Here is a 19,158-nt window from a genome sequence, read left to right as displayed (position 1 = left end):
TTTGAGTTTTTAGATTACAACTGTGAATCAAGACATTTTACATTTTAAAGAGCTGAACTCAAAACAAACAAATTCAGGTACACAGTTTTTAAAGGAAAATATTTCAAAGCTATGAATTCAGCAGAGCTTAAGTTTCAATATTGAGTATTCAGTGGCTGTGAAAATTCAAATTCATATTTCTCTTATTTACTTCTATAGACAAAGTGTGCGTGCCTTTCATTAAGCAACAGAGGGGCTCCTGTCTGCTCTAATCCAATGTTTGAAGTGTTTTTATGAACGTTATTCTATAAAGTTGGCAGAAAATCATGTGAAATGCAGGATGTGCTCACATGTTTATATGACCCCGGCTTCATATTCTCTTGGGGGACAGTATAATAATATCAAAAACCTGACAATAACTTAGCAGTATTTAACATTACAAAATGATTTCCCAACAAAACCAAACCATTATCCACATTCAGCCACTTCACACAATTTGTTACTGCACCGCACTGACTACCTCTGGCACTGCAGTAAAGTTAAAGTTGGATGAACGCTACAGGACTCTGGCTACTTCAGCGGGCAATCTCAAGCAGAAAAACTCCTTCAAGATCCATCAAAGTTTATATTATATTCTTCAGAGTTTCCCTAGAGTTTACCAATACTGCTCTTCACTTGACCGCAGAGCTGCACTGACAAACTGAGCTGTTTAAGGAGTCTTGTAGTGTCAGAGAGCAGGGCTATAGAGCCCCCCATCTGTCCGCAGGTGGAAACTCATTCACCTCCCCGACTTCTTCGTGCGGCTGCTCTCCGAGAGTGAATGTCAGTTTGTATCTCATCCGAACCTTTTCCTGCAAAACACATACACATGCAACACGCTCAGATTTGCAGCTTTCATTATCTTGCTGGACAAGATTTGATGCAGTGATCATTATCCCCAGAGCATGCTGGTTAGCATGTAAGACCGGAAGGAAGGATGATACTTTGCTCTACTGCATAATTTCAAACATACCACTGGTGGAGTCAGAAAGTGCTCTTTTAATTAAAACATTAGGAAATGCATTAAAAATGTATGAACATCAAAACATCTCCGGGCTGAGCTTTACCTTGAGAGGATTGGCAAGCAGCATGACCTGAGTGATGGCAGCGGGGGGAAGGATTGGGTTAAAAGGAGCCAGCTCTGTGCCCGAGGGTGCCTGCAGTCTCACTTTCATCGTCTGGTGATTTGGCAGAAAAGACATCCACATTCATTAAATAAGAAGCGGCAGCCCACTTCAATTTTAGTTGAACTCAAATATTTGTTTTAATGAGTCTAGCATCCGCCAAAGTTAATACCTCTAAATATAGTGGGGGAAATAAGTATTCAATGCATTTTTCAGTAAATGTATTTCAAATGCAGCGATTTACATTAAATTTACACAAGAGACTGATATTCCCTCAAAACTATACAAATAAAAAAATCATAACATTACAAATAACAAAGTTATAGGCAGTAAAGTGGAAGGACACAAGAAAAAAGTGTTAAACTCGTTGACTGAAATGTATTTAATAATTGGCAGAGAAGCTTTTGTTTGCAGTGCCAGCTTTTAAGATGCTTTCTGTACAAAGAAATCTATCAGATGGGATTTTTTCTTTATCTGTATAGCTTTACTTAGGTAACATGAGCCTCTTGAGAAAATGTCAAGTGAATGGCTGCATTAGAAATAACTAAAAAAAAGGTTGAAGCATTGGATACTTCTTTCTCCTGCTGTAAATGCAAGCTGTGTGGCTTCCGCTGCAGTAATGATGAAATCAGAGAGGCACAGCAGGTCCTACCTTGGGCACAGCAGCCTGCAGAGCAATGTTCCTCACAGGCAGCGGGGCTGTATTAAGCATGGACGCCACCATCACAAGTACATCAGGTCTGCCTGCCGGACAGTCTGTGGCAAAATGCAGCAGAACGCGGACCCCATTCTTGTCGTATGCTGTCACAGGACATACTTTACCTAAAATACAGCACACAAAGGGAAAAAGCAAAATTGTAAGAACTCTAATTTTTGTATATACACCACTCTGTACTGCTCCCAAGCACATTTTAAGCTGATGAAAGCTACATTCATACCACAAATGTTCACACACAAGACCAAAATATCGCCCACTATCTTTTCCAGTTTCATCCAGTTTGCCACTGTCACCACTGAGTGGCAGTAATGTCTAAGGTTCAGTTTTTCCAAACACAAATCATTCTCAAGGTTTACTTTCTCACCAGAAAATAGCTGGAGTTTACTGAATTAGCTGTACTACTGGGACAAGAACCCTCCCGTTTCTTTAATCTCCTCAGTGAATATCCTCTCTACAGAGTATTGTATCAAGGCTGGGAGATCAGGCAAGAATGTCCTTTTTGACTGAGAAAGCAACCAGTATGAGGATTACTGTGGTTGATCCAATATCCCAATAATGCAATTTATATTCAGTTTTTGAGGATTATGTACGCTGCCCCTGCAGTTTGAGATTAGCTGCAGACTAATCTGGGTCTTGGGGAGCTGATCTTTTGAAAAGTCAAGTAGACTGAAGGAGTTTGAAGAGGTTGCATCATGTGCACCATGTTGTGGATGCTTTGACTGTATACTTGCCTCTGTGTGATCCCGGATATACTGACCGGATTTCCTGGCATGCTGCAGTTTTGTTTTTTGTTTTGTTTTGTTTTGTTTTTTTAACAGTAACTGTTATATGTTGTGTCTGAAACTTTGTTGTAATCTGCTGCTGCCTGTCTTGGCCAGGACACTCTTGAAAAAGAGATTTTTAATCTCAGTCAGGCTTTTTTCTGATTAAATATTTGTCATGTTAAATTATACTGAGCTCCTGGGCAGCCCATCTGTTATTAAAAATATGTTATCTGTACATAAAATGTAATCTGCTATGTTAGATTCTTGGTCAAAAAAGATTATGACTCAGTTAACACTTGGTTTTGAAATGATTCTTGGGCAATTGGATCATAAGCAACCACCAAGATGCATTGTGATACGATCACTCAATCCACTTGCTGAAGTGGTCTGGGATGCATTTAATCACATATCTTTTGTAGTGTAAATGCTAATGCGTCCTTATACTGTCTGATGTATCCCTGATAAGGGCATAACATGAAAATACATGAGAAATGCTGGACGTGATGGATGTCACGAGTTGGCACACTGTCAGGGACAGCAACGTTTTGGATTCTGCTGGCAGCAACATCTCCTGCTGTATCAACACAACAGCTAATGTGACTGGCGAGAGGGTCTGGACGTAATTGTGCACTGTGCCCTTCGACCTTTTAGCAGAGGTGAGATAGACGGTGACAAAATGTGAACACAAGTGGTCAGCCGGAGACACATCACAGGCACAGCTGTAGAGGGCGATGTGTGTCTCAGCTGTCTTCTTGTGTTCAGATCTCTTCCCTGCCTGATCCCGTGTTCAGATTTCAGACTTTTTAAGACTTATTTGATGTCATCAGGAATGAAATTTAAAACAAATTTTACAGCAACAAAAAATGAAAAATAAATAAATAAAGAAGTAGTACCTCTATTTTTCCCCTTAAGGTTAAGGACAATTTTGCCCAAATGTTTACTGTTACATAAAACATTTCAGTCCAGCGAAAAAGTTAGACCTTGGAAATACTTGGCTTTTGTTGGCGAGTTTTCTTTGTGTTTTTTTATTTATAATAAAAAATCTGTTTCCATTTATTTAGAGATTTTCGAATGCAACCTAAAAAAAAATATACAAAAACTGACTTATAAACTAATACTTGCAACTTCTGAGAATTTTTAAGAATTTTGAATTACTGATTTAAGACATATTAATACCAATTAAGGTCTTATTTTTATATGAATAAATTCAATGCCTTTTAAGACTTTTTAAGAACCTACCAGAACCCTGAACCTCCTGAACTTTTTAGTGAAAAATTCATTTTCAAACATCAAGAGCCCCTTGTTAAACTGAAGCCAATTCATCGAGTGGAGCGGCTGCGGCTCACAAGGTAGAGTGGGTCGCACTCTGATTAGAAAGTTGGCAGTTCGAACCCCTGCTCCTCCAAGTCTACATGTCAAAGTATCACTTGGCAAGGTTTGTGTATGATTGTGTATGAAAGTATAAAAACTGAGTAGCAAGTAAAACCTTGTATGGTAGCCTTGGCAACCAGTGTATGAATGTTTGTGCGAATGGGACAAGTAATGAAAAGCACCGTGAGTAGCTGAATGACTAGAAAAGCTCTAGTCAAGTGCCCGTCAATTTACCATCCAATTCATAGCAGCAGGTCTAGAAAACAAGCTCATGCTCAATGTGATGTCCTTGTTTTTCTTTAAAAAAAAATCTTTCAACACTGTCCTAGATGTTTATAAAACAAAACATCAATTTAAATAGTCATTAAACACATGCTCACTTGGCTTGATGGCGTCCAAAGGGATAAAGACATTGGCTAGGGACAACTCCTGACCCTTGCTTGGACTGGCCTGGCTCAGAGGGAGGATGGGGGACAGAGAGCGTAACAGAGGGCTGTCATCCGCCTGACTCTTGGCAGGTGAGGGAGTGGACCCTCCTTGCAAACCTCCCAGGAGCAGTGAGGTGGATGTGGTGGTGGTGACACCGAGACCGGCAGACAGGGCAGCAGGAGCTAACAGATCCTCATTCTTCACCAGAAAGCTGCTGAAGTCCATCCCACCAGCTGCACTGTGTGAACAATAATTAAAGTGCCTTTGTCAAAGACATTACGGGTCCCAAAAGGCTTAAATGTATAATGACAATCATAAACATTGCGTAAGAACAAGATTAGGGATGCCAATATTGGATATTTTTGCTAATATACAATACATATATAATATAATATATGTATGTGCTGATATATAAGAACTTATTTGGCCGATACCACTCTAGATATATCCACTTTTTCCCACATAATTTTAGCAATCATCAAGTCTCTTTTGTTGAGGAATTAACATATTATCATGAATACTCTTCTTGTACTGGCCCAGTAGGAGATGGACATGTCAAATTGTATGTAATGTATGTATGTAATATTCAGTCAATGTGCAAAATAAGAAATATACTTAGGTTTAATCTTTTGTACATGTTCACTTTATCAATTAAAAAACAAAACAAAAAAACAACAGTTTGTGATATTGGCAGAAATCTGCATGTTGGCCAATTCTGATATTTCATTTTAAAGCCAGTATCTGTTGATACGGATGACTTGCCGATATTATCGAGCATCACTAAACAAGACAATAAGAGCACAGTGAACGCTACCTGAAATTTCACTGTGCAGTCAGGTTTAGTAATCATTGCTAGAATGCAAAGCATTTGACCTACTGATACAAAATTAACACACTTAACTAGGCACTTAACTAGCACTTCAACAAGATCAGTCATAAATAATCTTTAAACTTGAATTAAACTGACAAGATACTGAATACTCTTGTGTCGTGAAACTGTAATTTGGACAGTATTCTCAAAAACATTTTACCATCCACTCTGAGCAACGTTGCTTAGTTACTGTGCTCAAAACACCGCTCTTAAAGTGGCTGCAAGGTCATCCACCGGTCACTCTGCATCAAAGGCTAATGGAGTCTGAGCCACGTGGAAACAAGTGTTTAAGGTGCACTTGAAACCTCAAGCGCATGGGGAAAGTGCTTTTAAACATAAGTGTTTGGACATGGCACGACACAAATCACGCAATTAAAAAAAAAAAACAAAACCAAATCCTCAAAAAATATCATTTACTATCAAAGATATTATTTGTGACAGATGGATAGATTGGCGCTGATCCATATTTGCTTTCCAGCTCTACCTCATGACACTACTCACGTTTTAGGACTGCTGAGATCCAGCAAGGTAAGGTCTTGCAGATTGTTACTGACAGATGTTGAAGTCATGTGGGATGCTTCAGATGAAGTGGAGACTTGTTTTGGAATGACAGGGGTGGCTGAGATAGCAGGCGAGGCCACACTGAATGATGGAGGAAGAGCGGCTGGGGCGATGGTGGTCAATACTGAGCTGAGGGGCTGCGGGAACATGACTGATGTTGTTGAGACAGATACTGTAGAAACTGGAGGGGAGGAGAAGACAGGGCCGGGGAAGCTTGAGGCAGAGGCAGCTGAAGAGGACGTGGCTGGGCTAACTGGGGCACCTGTCACAGAAAGGGCATCTGGAACAAGTGAAGATGTGGAAAATGCAGGAACTGAAGATGAAGTGGTGTCAAAGAAACCCAAATCTTGACTGGAATCCTGAAATATACAGCAAAAAAAAGAATACTGCTGTTACTAAAAAGATACTACCCGACCTCAGTGGAAATTGCTAAAGTGAATTTAAATACCTGTAAAGATGGCAAATGATTGCTCAGGTTTACATGTGTCGATTTGTTTGGAACAGGAGTGGGTTCACTAAGGCCTGTAAATGAACACAAAACATGTCATACGTACATAAACAAGGACAAGAAACTGTTAAAGGGACAATTCACTCCAAAATCAAAAAACGCCATTTTTCCTCTTACCTGTTGTGCTATTTATCAATCTAAATTGTTTTGGTGTTAGCATATAAGTGTTGGAGATATCAGCTGTAAAGACGTCTTCCTTATAATGAAACCAGATGGCGCTCGGCTTGTGGTGCTCAAAGCGCCAATAGAAAAAAAAGGACAAAAACTCAATGACGCAGTAATTTCTCTTTCCTATATCATTACTCAAGACAATCCACAGACCTTGTTGAGAGCAGTTTCATGTAAGAACTATTTTCTCTCTACCAAATGAATCAACACTGAAGTGTGTATCTACTGCCAGCTCATCTAGCACAACCTAACAAGCTAATGTTAAAGCTTAGCCACACAATGCCAATTATGTTTACATCTGGCGCTGTCATAAGCCTTTCATCAATGAGTAGATGCACACTTCTTGGAGGGTGTAGATAAGTAGAGAGAAAATAGTTCCTCCATGAAACTGCTCACAAGAAGGTCTGCAGATTATCTTGAGTAACTGGGTCACGATTTCTAGAAAGAGACATTGCTGTAGATTTTTTTCTTAAATGCATTTTTTGGCATTTTAAGCACCACAAGCTGAGTGCCATCCTGTTCCATTATATTGGAGAGAAGGCAGACATCTCTATATCTGATACTTCCAACACTCTGCAACTCACACCAAAACAATCTAGACTGATACATAACACTTCAGGTTAAGAGCTAAAATATGTGTTTTTGATTTTGGGGTGAACTGTCCCTTTAATGTTGAACGTTGCCATGGAGGAAAAAAAAATCAAGACCATTACATGTTACCTAAAGATAATAGCTCTTCATCCAGCAGTGAGAGTGCTGCAGAGGGTGCATTGGGACTGGGGGACTGAGAGTCAGGAGCAGCAGACTCACACAACAGGTCAGAGGGAATAGACAGAGACGATGTCGGGGGTTGCTTCTCTGGTGGAGAGACACTCTGGGTGTCCAGACCCATCAGGTCAATCAGAATCTCTGACTGGTTTGTGCGGCCTGTGCTTGTCAAAAAGAGAAAAACACCGGCAAAAAGCAAAAATTGATTCATTTTCAGACAGGAAATTTTGTCTGTGTCCATCCATTTGCAGAGTGTAATGAATCAGTTCACCAAAACACACACAAACCAACACAAAGCAAGCCCGTATATTTTAAGGACATGCTCTTAATAGCAGTTTTCTTGTTCGGATTAGATTTGTGTGGAACATGAGGCTGATATGTTCTCTGCAAATTTGTAAATATTTGCAAGCATGTTCTGTGGTTTTGCTGTGAAGCACACTAAATAGAAGCATATTTTGAAAATATGACAGAAAGTGCATTGCTAAATGGCAAAATTATTACTCTTATGCAGTAAAAAAACAATTCGGACACACCATTCTCAGTCAAAATGTACCTTGTCTGACTGATGATTGTGTTTGTTGAACTTCTTTAGTCTCTCCATTAACGATCTGTCCTTCCACAATCTTCTTATAGGAATTAATGACATGGGAGAGGTCATCACTGGCCTGCAGGATGTCTCCTGATAAGTGCATTTTACAAGGTTAGACCAGGCTGATGTTGATAACACCTTGAAACAACAACAAAAAACAATATTTGCTGTGGACTGTGGAGAACCGTATGTTTTTGTTAAGTGGCTGTTTTGGTCCGACAGGATGTTGCTCTTACATCAGCAGAGGGCCTCTTTAAAGCATGACTCAAACTTTTTCATCTAAATAAGAATAGCAAGAGTGTGTCATCAGTTACTGCGGGACAAATTACAGGATGTCATACCCAAGCTACTGTCATTATCCTCTGTCTCTGTGGCGAGCTGGAACACCGTTTGCCTGAGCTTGTCACAGTCTCCATACAGCTCCTGAGAAAAAGAATTCTAAAAATCACTGAATATTCACATCTTGAATGACAATTCAGACACTGCTGTATTATAGGATATAAAAAGAAACTTGTTTCTAATACATCATAAATGTCTACCAAGACTGTGATATTAAAATGAGATCGACTAAACCATTTATGGATGGCAGGAGTAGTATCTCTATCGTTCCCTCGAGGAATTTGAAAAGAGTCAATCCGGACTAAAGTCTGACACCATCTCACATCTTAAGACAACGCAAATCTTTAGTCACACAACGAGACTTTGCAAAGACTGGGGATCTTGCAGGGTCACTATTTTAAAGACTAACTAAAGTCCTTCTGAGATTGTTTCCCATCCTGCTCCTGGTGAAAAATGTTACACCCAACCCCCTTTAAATATATATATATATATATAATATATATATATATATATATAAAAATATAAACAATTCCTTATATGTTTATATATCTCTATAAACAGAAGATAAAAGGTGTCATATACAGACCGTATTCTTGTCAATTCTGGATTAATATAGTTCATAAAGATGAACTGTATTGATGTACAAACTTCACATTTTGGATTTTGTCACCTTAACTTTGCCCGCCTCTGTTGGTTAGCTGTGCGGATGGATCGGATACACACAGAATTAAACAGACTCTTGTTCATTCCAAAACTACCAGTTTCTCCTCCTTTTCCACAGTACAAGACAATGCTCACATCATTGAACTTTAGTACCTGCGCAAGACTAAAAACTTTCTATAATATTTAATATGTCTGATCATAAGGATGATAATATGCTCTTTGATCACCTTACACCAAATGATAGAGATCACAGGAGCGCTAACTGACTGAGGCATAACTCATGATTTTACGACGCCAGGAAATCTGTCTGCAACACTGAAATTGCTTGAAAAGTCTTTTGGTGTTATATTAGCATTAATCAACCAAGCTTTTGTTTGGTAGTCACAGAAAAAAATAAATATTTATGTGGCAGTGGCACCTTGTTGATGTCATGCTACCGGTTCTAATAAGTGAAGAGAAAACTAACTGAGAGAAACAGATAAATCACTGGAGCTCACAGAGAGTCCAGCATATATATCCATAGAGTATATATATATGTGTATATATATATCCAAGCTGCTGTGGGAGTAGGTATGTTTGACAGTGTCAGATCTCGGTCTCCTTGCTGGTTGTTCCGTCAGCAAAGAGAAATATTTATATTTTAAGGGCTCATTTTCACACTTTTGTATTTCTCTGTGATGTAGCACAGTGTTATCACTGTTACTCATACCATACTCTCTCAATCCTGGAACAAACCATTTTCTGATGCCTTAGAAGTTCAGATTCAAATCAAATTAAAATCATAACTGTACAACAACTAGTAAACTAATGCACTAATGACTGCTGGTTAACCAGGGAAAAAAAATGTTTAGGGCAGGCCTCATTATTACACAAATGTGCTTGTGTTATTTTTTAAAAATAAGCCACTTTAATCTGTTGGCTGTATATTTGACGAAGACATTTGACAGAGTTCCTCTAAAAGATAGCTGATACTCAGAACGAGGCTGTTTTCATTGCTTCCAGCAAGTTTTGATATAACTGCAGTAAATTACTTTGGACTGCTTCAGGGCTGTATTGCCAAGGCTGGAAATACTAAATAAGAGTGTTTTCAAAAAGGTCAATTACTGCCAGAGGAAGAAATGAATTTCTGTCCAAAGGTCATCTGAGTCATATCTAATAAAGAACATACCCTAATGAGCTCCTTGTCTCCGTCAGAGGAGTCTTCCGTGCTGAAGTGAGCGAGCATCTCGTTAAGGAGTTTCACGCTGTTGTTGACTGCCTCCAGTGTGCTTTTTTGTTTTGTAGCTTTCTGTGTTCTCACCTCGTCCTGGGTGGGAAGAAAAAGTTGAGTTGCTCTTGTTGGTGGTACTCATTAAACTTGGGTGTCAGTTTAAAAACAAGCTTTGAAATAAAAATTGCAAATTATGTGCAGTAATTGGTCTTGAAATTCATTTGCAGCTGACACACCTCCTTGACCATGTTCTTGATGAGCCGATTGGCCTCTTGCAGATCTTCAGGCTTTTTACTTTTCAGCAGCTCTGCCAGTCTCTGAAGGGAAAGTAAACACTTAAGCACATTTCCCACAGATTACGCCAACACAGGCAGCAAAGCAGCACAAGCTCCCAGGCACTGACAAAACAAATTTCACCCATAGATCAACTGCAGTCAATGCAAAGCAAACATGCAGTCATGACCTACTTCAGTGTGTCGTAAGCAGTGAGGTACTGGAGTGAAAAAATAAACAGGAGCATTTCCGGTGTTGTAAATGCACATCAAATATATACCCTTTTTTTCTGTGGGGTGCCACTGCCTTTAAGTTAAGCTCACACTACACACGACTTTCAAAGTCATCAGATTGCTGTACTGTTCACACAACTTTCTTACTTGTGGAGGAGTTGTTGTGGTTTTAACACAACATGACTGACCAGTGACAGGGTGATACACTAAAAGATATTTCACACAGAGGGATCCCCGAAGAGTATGTCATGTGATGTGCGGGTCAAAATGGGGTCTAAGGGGTGCTTACTAGAAAAAAATCAAAGGCAAAAAGTGACAGGGTGACCTCTACCTCAACTGGTAAGAGAGCGCACCCAATACAGGCACAGGACCTTTGCAGTGGCCTGGGTTTGATTCCAACGTGTGGCCCTCTGCTGTGATTCTTTCCCCCTCTCTCTCTCCCCCACCTGTGAGCTGTCCTATCAATAAAGGCAAAAATGGCTAAAAAAAACATAAAAGTGGCAAAGTAGCATACCAAGTCAGTTATTAGGCTAATACCTTGCCTGCAATAGTCCACCTTCTCTCTCTCTATCTCTTGGTCACATAAGCCCCTTTTACACTCCCAGCGAATATAGTATTATTATGCCGCCTCACCATCTGTATAAAACGTATAATTTGCCATAAATGTTGGCCTATTGGAAAAACAATGAGAATCTGAAGCTCTTCACCCTCCAACCAGAGGATGAGATCAGTCACCATACAACAGTGATGGTAAATAATTATTATTGCTATGTTAAGTCATTGCTGTTGTTAAGAAAGGGCTGCAGATGCGTATGTTATATGTCACCCTAGAGGTAGACGCTGACGTGTAAGATATCACACCTCTTTTGTTTCTGTGATGCCAGCATGCTGTCTAAAATCACACAGTGGAGCGGCATGATGTTGCCATTGTTTGGTTCTAAGTAAAAAAAAAAAAAATGCAAATTTGGAATGCAAGTCTTGCAAACTAATTGGTGATAGCTTGCTGACAAAGTTCCAGACAGGTCCAGATATATAGTGTAGTAGGTATCTGGGGTGCATATGCATTGAATCTGCATCAAATTGCGTCTTGTGTAGTGTGAGCTAGGCACTGATGCAACAGTCAAAGAGGTCAAGAAAGATAGGGAGAGAGAGAACCTTTTCACCTCTAAATCTTTAGTTTGTAGTGAAACAACAAATCCTACACTTAAAACTCTCATGAACGAATGAAAAGTATATGAATGGTGACTACGTGATTTCCTATTAGGATTTAATTTCTTATAAATTATGATCTCCATACATACAGAAAAATGAAAAAAATAATTCCGTGTTTTGGGCAATAATTTTATTTGCATTGTTGCCAGGAGTCGGAAGGGAGGATCAATGCCACTCATATATCTGTCCGTTATATGTTATAGGTTATATATAGGGGATGGTCAGCTTCGCATAGCAGAAACAGAGGGAAAGAAGTAGACTAGCTGTGACAAAAAAGTTAGAAAATCTGTGCACCAGCCCCTCTGAAGCAAACAAATTAATTTCATTTGTGTCATCCATACAAACACTAAGGTAAAAATGACCAGCTGTGGTTTTCAGCAGACTTATGTGATGGACTATTTCTTGGCCAGGGGCAGTGACCTCCTGGAGCTAAGTGAGCTGTCTGCTGCCTTTAGGTTCACTGTTAAAGGACAGAAATGACAGTGATATCCATCTTCTCAACCAACTTTCAGAAATAAGGCGAATAAGACAATTTCCAAAAATGTCAACACTATTTCTTCCATAGTTGACCACAAGGAAGGTCTGATTGTGGTGGCTAAATATGCAGGCACCCCAGACACTTCATCTACCAAATGATCTGCACTGTGACAATAAAACAGCTGATTGAATCTGTGTCTGCAGCACAGATAAAACAAGAAAAAGATCAGTGTGCAGTGAGCTGAGGTGTTCACATCCCAAAATAATCTTTCTTACCTTGCTCTTTTTCTCGTCATCAAACACAGGATTCTTGGGTCGCGGAGAAGGCGACGGTATTAATGTAGCATCGAGAGGGATTTCAGGGTCAACTACAACAATGCCTAAAATAAAAACAGACAGCTATTTTAGTCTGGAAATGACAGCTTCAGCACATCAAAGTCCAAAGCACACAATCCTAACTCACTACTCAGTAAAATATTTTTGGATGTCATTTTCATGCCACTATATCGTTTTAGTGAATATTAAATCTCATCTGCATAAGTTTTTTTTCTTCAGTTTTTAAGTGGTTGGTGTCTCACCCTGTGACTTCAGCATGTCATACGCTTCATAGATTTTTGCTTCATCTGGCAGGGAAACAGTCCAGCTGTACAGCATCTCGATCACTTTAGTCTTCACCTTCTCTGATACTTTGTCTCCCAGATACTGAAAAATATTAGAGGCATGGCTTAGAGTAACACTAAACTTCAATTCAAGTAATCATTTCCCCAATCAGAGTAGGTTTGAACATTTGTTACTTACTTTAGGTGAAACCACCTTAATTAATTCATTTAAAAACCTAAATTTGCCAACTTCATTGTGAAACCGTCGTCCGCAGTTCTTCATACAAGCCTCGAGAACCTACAAAAAGAAAATAAACCTGAGATAAACAGATTCTTCTTCCACTTTCTGCTTGAATGATGTAGAAATGAAAAAGACAAAAAGTGATCACATTACGAACCATTAAGGCTTGTAATGCCTCCCATTCCTGAGGGGACTGAATCTTGTGAGCCAGCAGTCTAACTGATATTTGTGGGCTAGAAAATATGACATAAAAACACTATTAAATTCTAATTTTAAGGATTTTTTAAGTTTTTGGGTTTTTTTAAAGCAGGGTTGCATGGGGTACTAATCCACGCTCAGTGTATTACCTACAGCAGTTAACAGTCATTGTAACCCCTGTTTGGAAAAGCTGACTGGAGTTGGAGATGGAAGCTAAGCAAAGTACTGGTGTGGATGGGGGTCAGCTGCAAAATTTTAGCATATTTTAGCCACCTAAAAAAAGTCCCCACTTAAAAGAAAATTGTATCAGATTACATTTTTGCTATATTACGAATACATTCACCATTTTACCTTTCCATCAGACAGCCTGAAGCAGTTTCAGTTCCCAATCTAGGCTCACATCAAAGCCACCAGACTCCACTGACAAAAACCCTAATTTCAGCTCACTGAACACAGAAGCCGCTGGTCTACTGCTGCTGTGATCAGTTAGTCAATTTGTGTTATTGTGTGACTTTGGTGGATCCAATCTAACCCTTTTAAAATACAAAACTCACGCAATTATGCAAACAAAACGACACTTCATGGCAGCGGTAGAACAGCAGCTCCTTTGCACATGACTTTTCTCTCTATGTAGTCTGGCTTTGAAGAAAGCAATATAAACAACTTTGTTTTCCAGTTGGAAATCACTGTCTGACATTAAACAAAAGCAGTGAAAGTATTCTAAATGTAGCCTACACTTACACTGGCATTGATCTTTTTACATGGGACTTTCTTTTAGGTTGCCCAAATATGTTTTGTAGCTGACCCCTCCAAAGCAGTACAATGCTTGTCAAGCCTGCGTCTCCTGACTGAAGGCGTGCAGACTGACATCTACTGTTTGTAATGTACTGGATAATGGATAAATACCTCATACAACCCCATTCCAAAAAAAAAAATGAATCCACAGTCTGGGTTACACCAGCCTTTATAATAAACTCCACGTGTTTAGCACAACGAGGACACAGATGAGCAGCATTATAAGGGCGTGGTGGGTTTATTGAATGAATGTGACCATACCCTTCTAGCTCCTTATTGATTTGGTCACAGAATCCCATTATATACTCCCAGTCTTCCTGTCTGTTGGAGGGGTTGGTGGCTTTGTCTGATGAAAGAGAAGATTATCATACCTCAACACACGTTTAAAATTATTCCAATATACACATATTATCCTGTCGCTGGAAAGCTGATGAAGGCTGAAGTTTAAGATATATAAACCCTGGAGTATCAAGCTCTGTTCCTTCCGAGACTAGCTCCCACACAACTCCGGCGTTTTAGGTTACCCGACGTTATGGGTTTTCATGTCAATAGCCTCCGGACACTTCACTGATCCAGTTTGTTTTTGCAGGACCTGTTTGAACTTGGATAAGTTAGCGCCTGGAGCTGTTTTCAACACACCAGAGGAGTAACCGCAAAAGGCGTAATGTGGGTCACCAACAGAGTAATCATACTTTATGCAAGCTTTTCAGCACACCGACTCCAAGACTCAAATATAAACCCAACATCAAAGCAGATTTGGGGCTCGCGACGTCCATCAGTTACCAGCAGCTGTCTGTCTCTGTTAGCTACTTTCTAACAACACAGACGAGTTAGCTCGATATTTTCCCGTTTCTGCAGTGTCATGTGAGTCCAACTATTGTTTCGGGCACCTATGGTTATACAGCACATCACTGCACACGTCTCATGCGAATAGACGACGTGAAAAGGGAGTTTAAGTATGTACTTACTGAGCCAGGACTCCAGCGTCTCTCCATCGTCCGCCATGTTTGCACTCTGAGCAGGCAAACAACGCGTGACTGCTGCTGCCTTCGCGTGCTGTCGGACAAATGGCAGTTACTTTTTTAATTTCGACATTTTTTGTGTGTAAAGCCTACTTTTACGTCATTGACTGTATGAGCAATATTTCATTTAAATGATAACATCACATGCCTTCGTTAGTGATTGCTATATAGTAAAAAAAACTTTTTTCGGTGTCACACGCACACACAATTACATGCATATTGGGATTTTTTGAAGCTGCCGCACCAATTAACCTCTCTGTTTGGCTTGATTTCAAAATCGAAAGACCCAGATATTTTTCTAAGGTGTTGGTAGAGACCATAAACTATTTTCCAGGTGAGTAGCCCCAGACATGCATGTTTGGTACATTACATTCACTGTTATCATTACACTCTTATCTTGATGCAACTGTATTTTCCCATATTCAAAAATTGCATCAAGCTATTACGGCCCGCCTAACATACATTGAGAAGAAACAGTAATTTAAAGGATATAGAAGTTAAAAAAACAAAACAAAGTGAAAAATTAAAAGAAAACAGCCTCTTTGCTCCACCTTTGTCCTTATCTCATACGCACCTCACTCTTTTTCTTTTTTCAAGTCTCCATCTGTCTCACTGTCTCAAATTAGTTCATAAAACCACCCTCTTTTTTCCTCCCCTGCAAGTTCTCATGAATGTTAAATGTTTGAAAAGTCACTATATGTCAGGGCTAAATAATGTTTTGGGATATTTTTCCTTTAGTCTCTAGAGGCCCAAAAATATTAATGCAGTTAAATAAAAAATGAATTGTTCTCAGTCTAAAAAAATACTTACCAGATAGTAATTTTTTTTACTTTAAGTTTGAACTTTTAGATACCAGTTTCAGTAAAGAGATGAAGTAAAAGAACATTTGCGTACAACCGTCAGTTACAAAGAATACCAATAAATACATCATCAACATCATTTGTTGATTGGTTCACAACCTCTTAAGGGTCCCTCTACTGAGTAAAGTGACGACCCCTGACTAAGCGACAGCTGAGGGCTTTCATCTTTTAACAAGGTACTAACATAATAATATACAATATATCAAAGTCAGGTCACCTATGTATTCATGTATATTTAAGATAGAAACTCACTTGTAGTTTTGCAAGTTTGAGGAGGAGCATATTGGTTCAAAATATCACTTGTTTTACAGAATAAAATCCCTTAATGGGAACCTCCTGGTGTGCAGATCTCTATCTTTACATTTGATCATCTTGGATCCAGCATCCAGTAAGGGATGTGGGTCTTGTGTGTCGTGTCTTTTTTAAAATTTCTCTTATATTTTAGGGATATTTCATATGATATACAATGCATCACAATAACAGTGCAGCGCAACTAATAAACTGTGAAATAAATCATAATAGTGAACAATGATACAGAACAAGATGCATATGCAGAACAAACTGCAGAAAGTTTGTGTAAAACGAGCAGTTTGGTTACATTTTGAGCCTTTCATTTCCCCCATGAATATTGCCTCAGAGATGAGTTTTCCCTGCATTTATAGTCCTTTTTTATACAGTTTTCTGTATGTATTAGTTATGGTTCTTTTATTTTTAACAATCATACATACTTTATAGCCTTTTTTATTTTTGACAAATGTGTTTTCTTCTCCCAGACACGTGGCCATTGTTCTATTACCAGTGATTTAGAGGATGGCACCTATGGCCCCTTAGCACCTCTCTCCTGACATTATGCCACTAAAGCTCAGCACCATCTGTTCTCCAAGAACAACTTCTGCTTCACCTGGAGATCAGACAACAAAACTCCTACACGAAGATGTCTGTTTGTCAGTTCAGTCTGCTCCCCTCTGAGTGAGCAGATGTGAAAGCCAGAACAACAGCAGGACTTTTGATGTCCTCAGTAGCCGGGGTCGCTCCAGCTCAAAGATGATATGGATTACAAAGCTTAAACGTAACAGGTGGCTTCAAGGATGTAGATTTTGTTTAACCATTTAGAGGAGAACACATAGGAAACAGGGGGCATAGTTTGGCAAAAGAGCTTTTATGTATGCAGCTCCATATATGTGTAATCTTCTGCAGAAGGACTTAAAGATGCACTCACTGGTTCCTCTTGGCTGTTTAAAAGCACTGTCACATGACCTTTGTATGCCATCTTCTACATGCCAATGCCAGGGTGCATCTTAGCTGGTCTTTTAATTTTTCTAGATTTTAATGGCTCACTTTTAACATATATTAACATACTTTCTTGTCCTTCCTTGCAGTAACTGCATTTTGTGTTTTATATTGTTAGAATTGTGTATCGATTTTATTTTATTTTTGTTCTATCTTGTCTGTTTGTAACTTATTTTGCTGCCTGTCTGGACCAGGACACTATTAAAAATCTCAAAAGTTTTTTCTGGTTAAATAAGGGTTAAATTCAACAAAAAGGGGGAGGCTGAGGGTGATCCCACAGGAAATTTCAAACATCGAACACTTAATTCCCTGAGTTCTGGTGAACTTTTACACTTTTAACTTTTAACTTATTTGTGCCTTACTGCATGAAAAAGTTGAAATGTCTTAAATTTGTTTAAAATTAAAGTCCTCTGCTACTTTCATGTTTTCACTGTGGACGGCAGATGCACATATTTAAGTATTAAAGAGGACATATCCCTTGTGTCCCCTGTGAAATCCTATGGGTGGCTTCACATGTCTCAGCTCATGAGACAGATCAGAAAAAAAGGATTATGGGATGTCTCTGTCAGCCTGTGAGCTTCCGAGGAGGCAAATAGAGTTGCATAATACTTCCAGAGCCATCCCATCTTCTGTACTCTTCAGTCAAACAGTGTGACTGCAGGGATACCCGCTGCAGGCCAAGGTTTTCTACAGCCCCTGCTGTCACTGTGACTCAGCCAGAGCCCTTTTCCAGTGCTCCTGCTGCTTCCACATCTACACTGCCCACTCCCTGATGTTCTACAGCCAAGGCCTGGTCCAGTACTTCTCCTACTCTCTGTAATAAGAAGTGAAAATGATGAAATATAAGGAATGTTTGGATTAACACCATGACTTTTTCAGGAACCACATATGATTAGGTTGATCTCCACTAAGTCATTTTGAAGCTGTGTCTCTCTTGCTAGTGTTGGCAGCCGGAGTTGAGCCAGTGTATCTGGCCCAATTATGGGGCGTCATTCATCCCAAATCTTAGCCGCAGTCAGGTAACCAGATGCTGCCTGAATTTTTTCTTCTGGTGTACCAAGGTTGGGCCGATGCTGGGCCAGGTCATTTTTTATAACGGCCCAATGATGGCATTGTCGGCTAACAGGCTCAGGACAGTTTATTTGGCCTGATTCTGGGACGTCATTCATCCCAAATCTCAGCCAAACCAGGCAATTGGACAGAGCCAGACCAATTTTTTTGAGATGTTCCTTATTTCTGTGACTTATTTCTTTGGGCGTGCTGAGTTTGGGCCAATACTGGGCCATTTTGGCTACGTTCACACGAACCCACCATACTCTGTACTGCACACACATCAGAATCCCTGCCATCTCTAATATTTTGAAAAGTAGAGCTGCATTTCTCTCATCTAATAACATCTGTCCATCCACGCTCTTTGCTTTTGTTCAGTATTCCCACTAGCTCGACTCTGACTCATGCAGGGTCTACTCCCCCTGCTCTCCTCCCAGCTTCAAAGCACACAAACACATCACGATTGATACAGCTACTGTCGCGCCAGTTCTGCCAGCTCCCATAGCACAGAGGTGAGTTTTTTTTTTTCAATGATGGGCCATTACCTCTGGGCTTAGCCCTTAAAAGGAAACATTGGAGTCACCTGCTGAGGTAGTTCAGTTTTAAAAATTCATCTACCTAATCCTCTGATCTGCTTTTCAAGCTTTGAAGAGCACAGATTCCACATTTCATCTTTTATATCACACATGTGCTCAACTGCAGATGTACTGGATACAGATTCTATCTCCAGCCATTGTCATTGTCCTCTTACTGGTGGGAAACACATATGTTTTGTTTTCTTAAATGCCTTCTGTAGGACTCTCACAT

The 19,158-nt window shown here is 39.6% G+C and overlaps 1 protein-coding gene across 1 annotated transcript; it reads right to left on the bottom strand.

Moving 5' to 3' along the window:
- Window positions 1-103: 103 nt before the first annotated feature.
- On the bottom strand, window positions 104-15,142 carry gga3a (golgi associated, gamma adaptin ear containing, ARF binding protein 3a). The gene is made up of 17 exons (XM_042485148.1): window positions 15,098-15,142; window positions 14,391-14,475; window positions 13,294-13,369; window positions 13,095-13,193; window positions 12,875-12,998; window positions 12,573-12,676; window positions 10,338-10,418; window positions 10,060-10,197; window positions 8,231-8,312; window positions 7,854-7,979; window positions 7,253-7,459; window positions 6,305-6,378; window positions 5,797-6,215; window positions 4,376-4,662; window positions 1,795-1,964; window positions 1,086-1,196; window positions 104-830 (listed from the first exon to the last, which is right to left on the bottom strand). Exons 1-17 carry the CDS (start codon window positions 15,132-15,134, stop codon window positions 720-722), a joined length of 2,331 nt encoding a protein of 776 aa, XP_042341082.1. The 5' UTR covers window positions 15,135-15,142; the 3' UTR covers window positions 104-719.
- Between the last annotated feature and the right edge of the window lie 4,016 nt (window positions 15,143-19,158).

This window comes from Plectropomus leopardus, chromosome 4 (assembly GCF_008729295.1).
Source record: "Plectropomus leopardus isolate mb chromosome 4, YSFRI_Pleo_2.0, whole genome shotgun sequence".
In the NCBI taxonomy this organism is placed as follows: Eukaryota; Metazoa; Chordata; class Actinopteri; order Perciformes; family Serranidae; genus Plectropomus; species Plectropomus leopardus.
This window is presented reverse-complemented; position numbering and strand designations above follow the sequence as displayed.

Coding starts and splice junctions, on each gene's coding strand:
- gga3a (XM_042485148.1), bottom strand. CDS start 15,134: ATGGCGGACGATGGAGAGACGCTGGAGTCCTGGCTCA. Junction 8,313..10,059: donor GAGACAAGGAGCTCATTAGG/GTATGTTCTTTA, acceptor TCTTTTTCTCAG/GAGCTGTATGGAGACTGTGA. Junction 6,216..6,304: donor ATCATTTGCCATCTTTACAG/GTATTTAAATTC, acceptor TGTATATTTCAG/GATTCCAGTCAAGATTTGGG.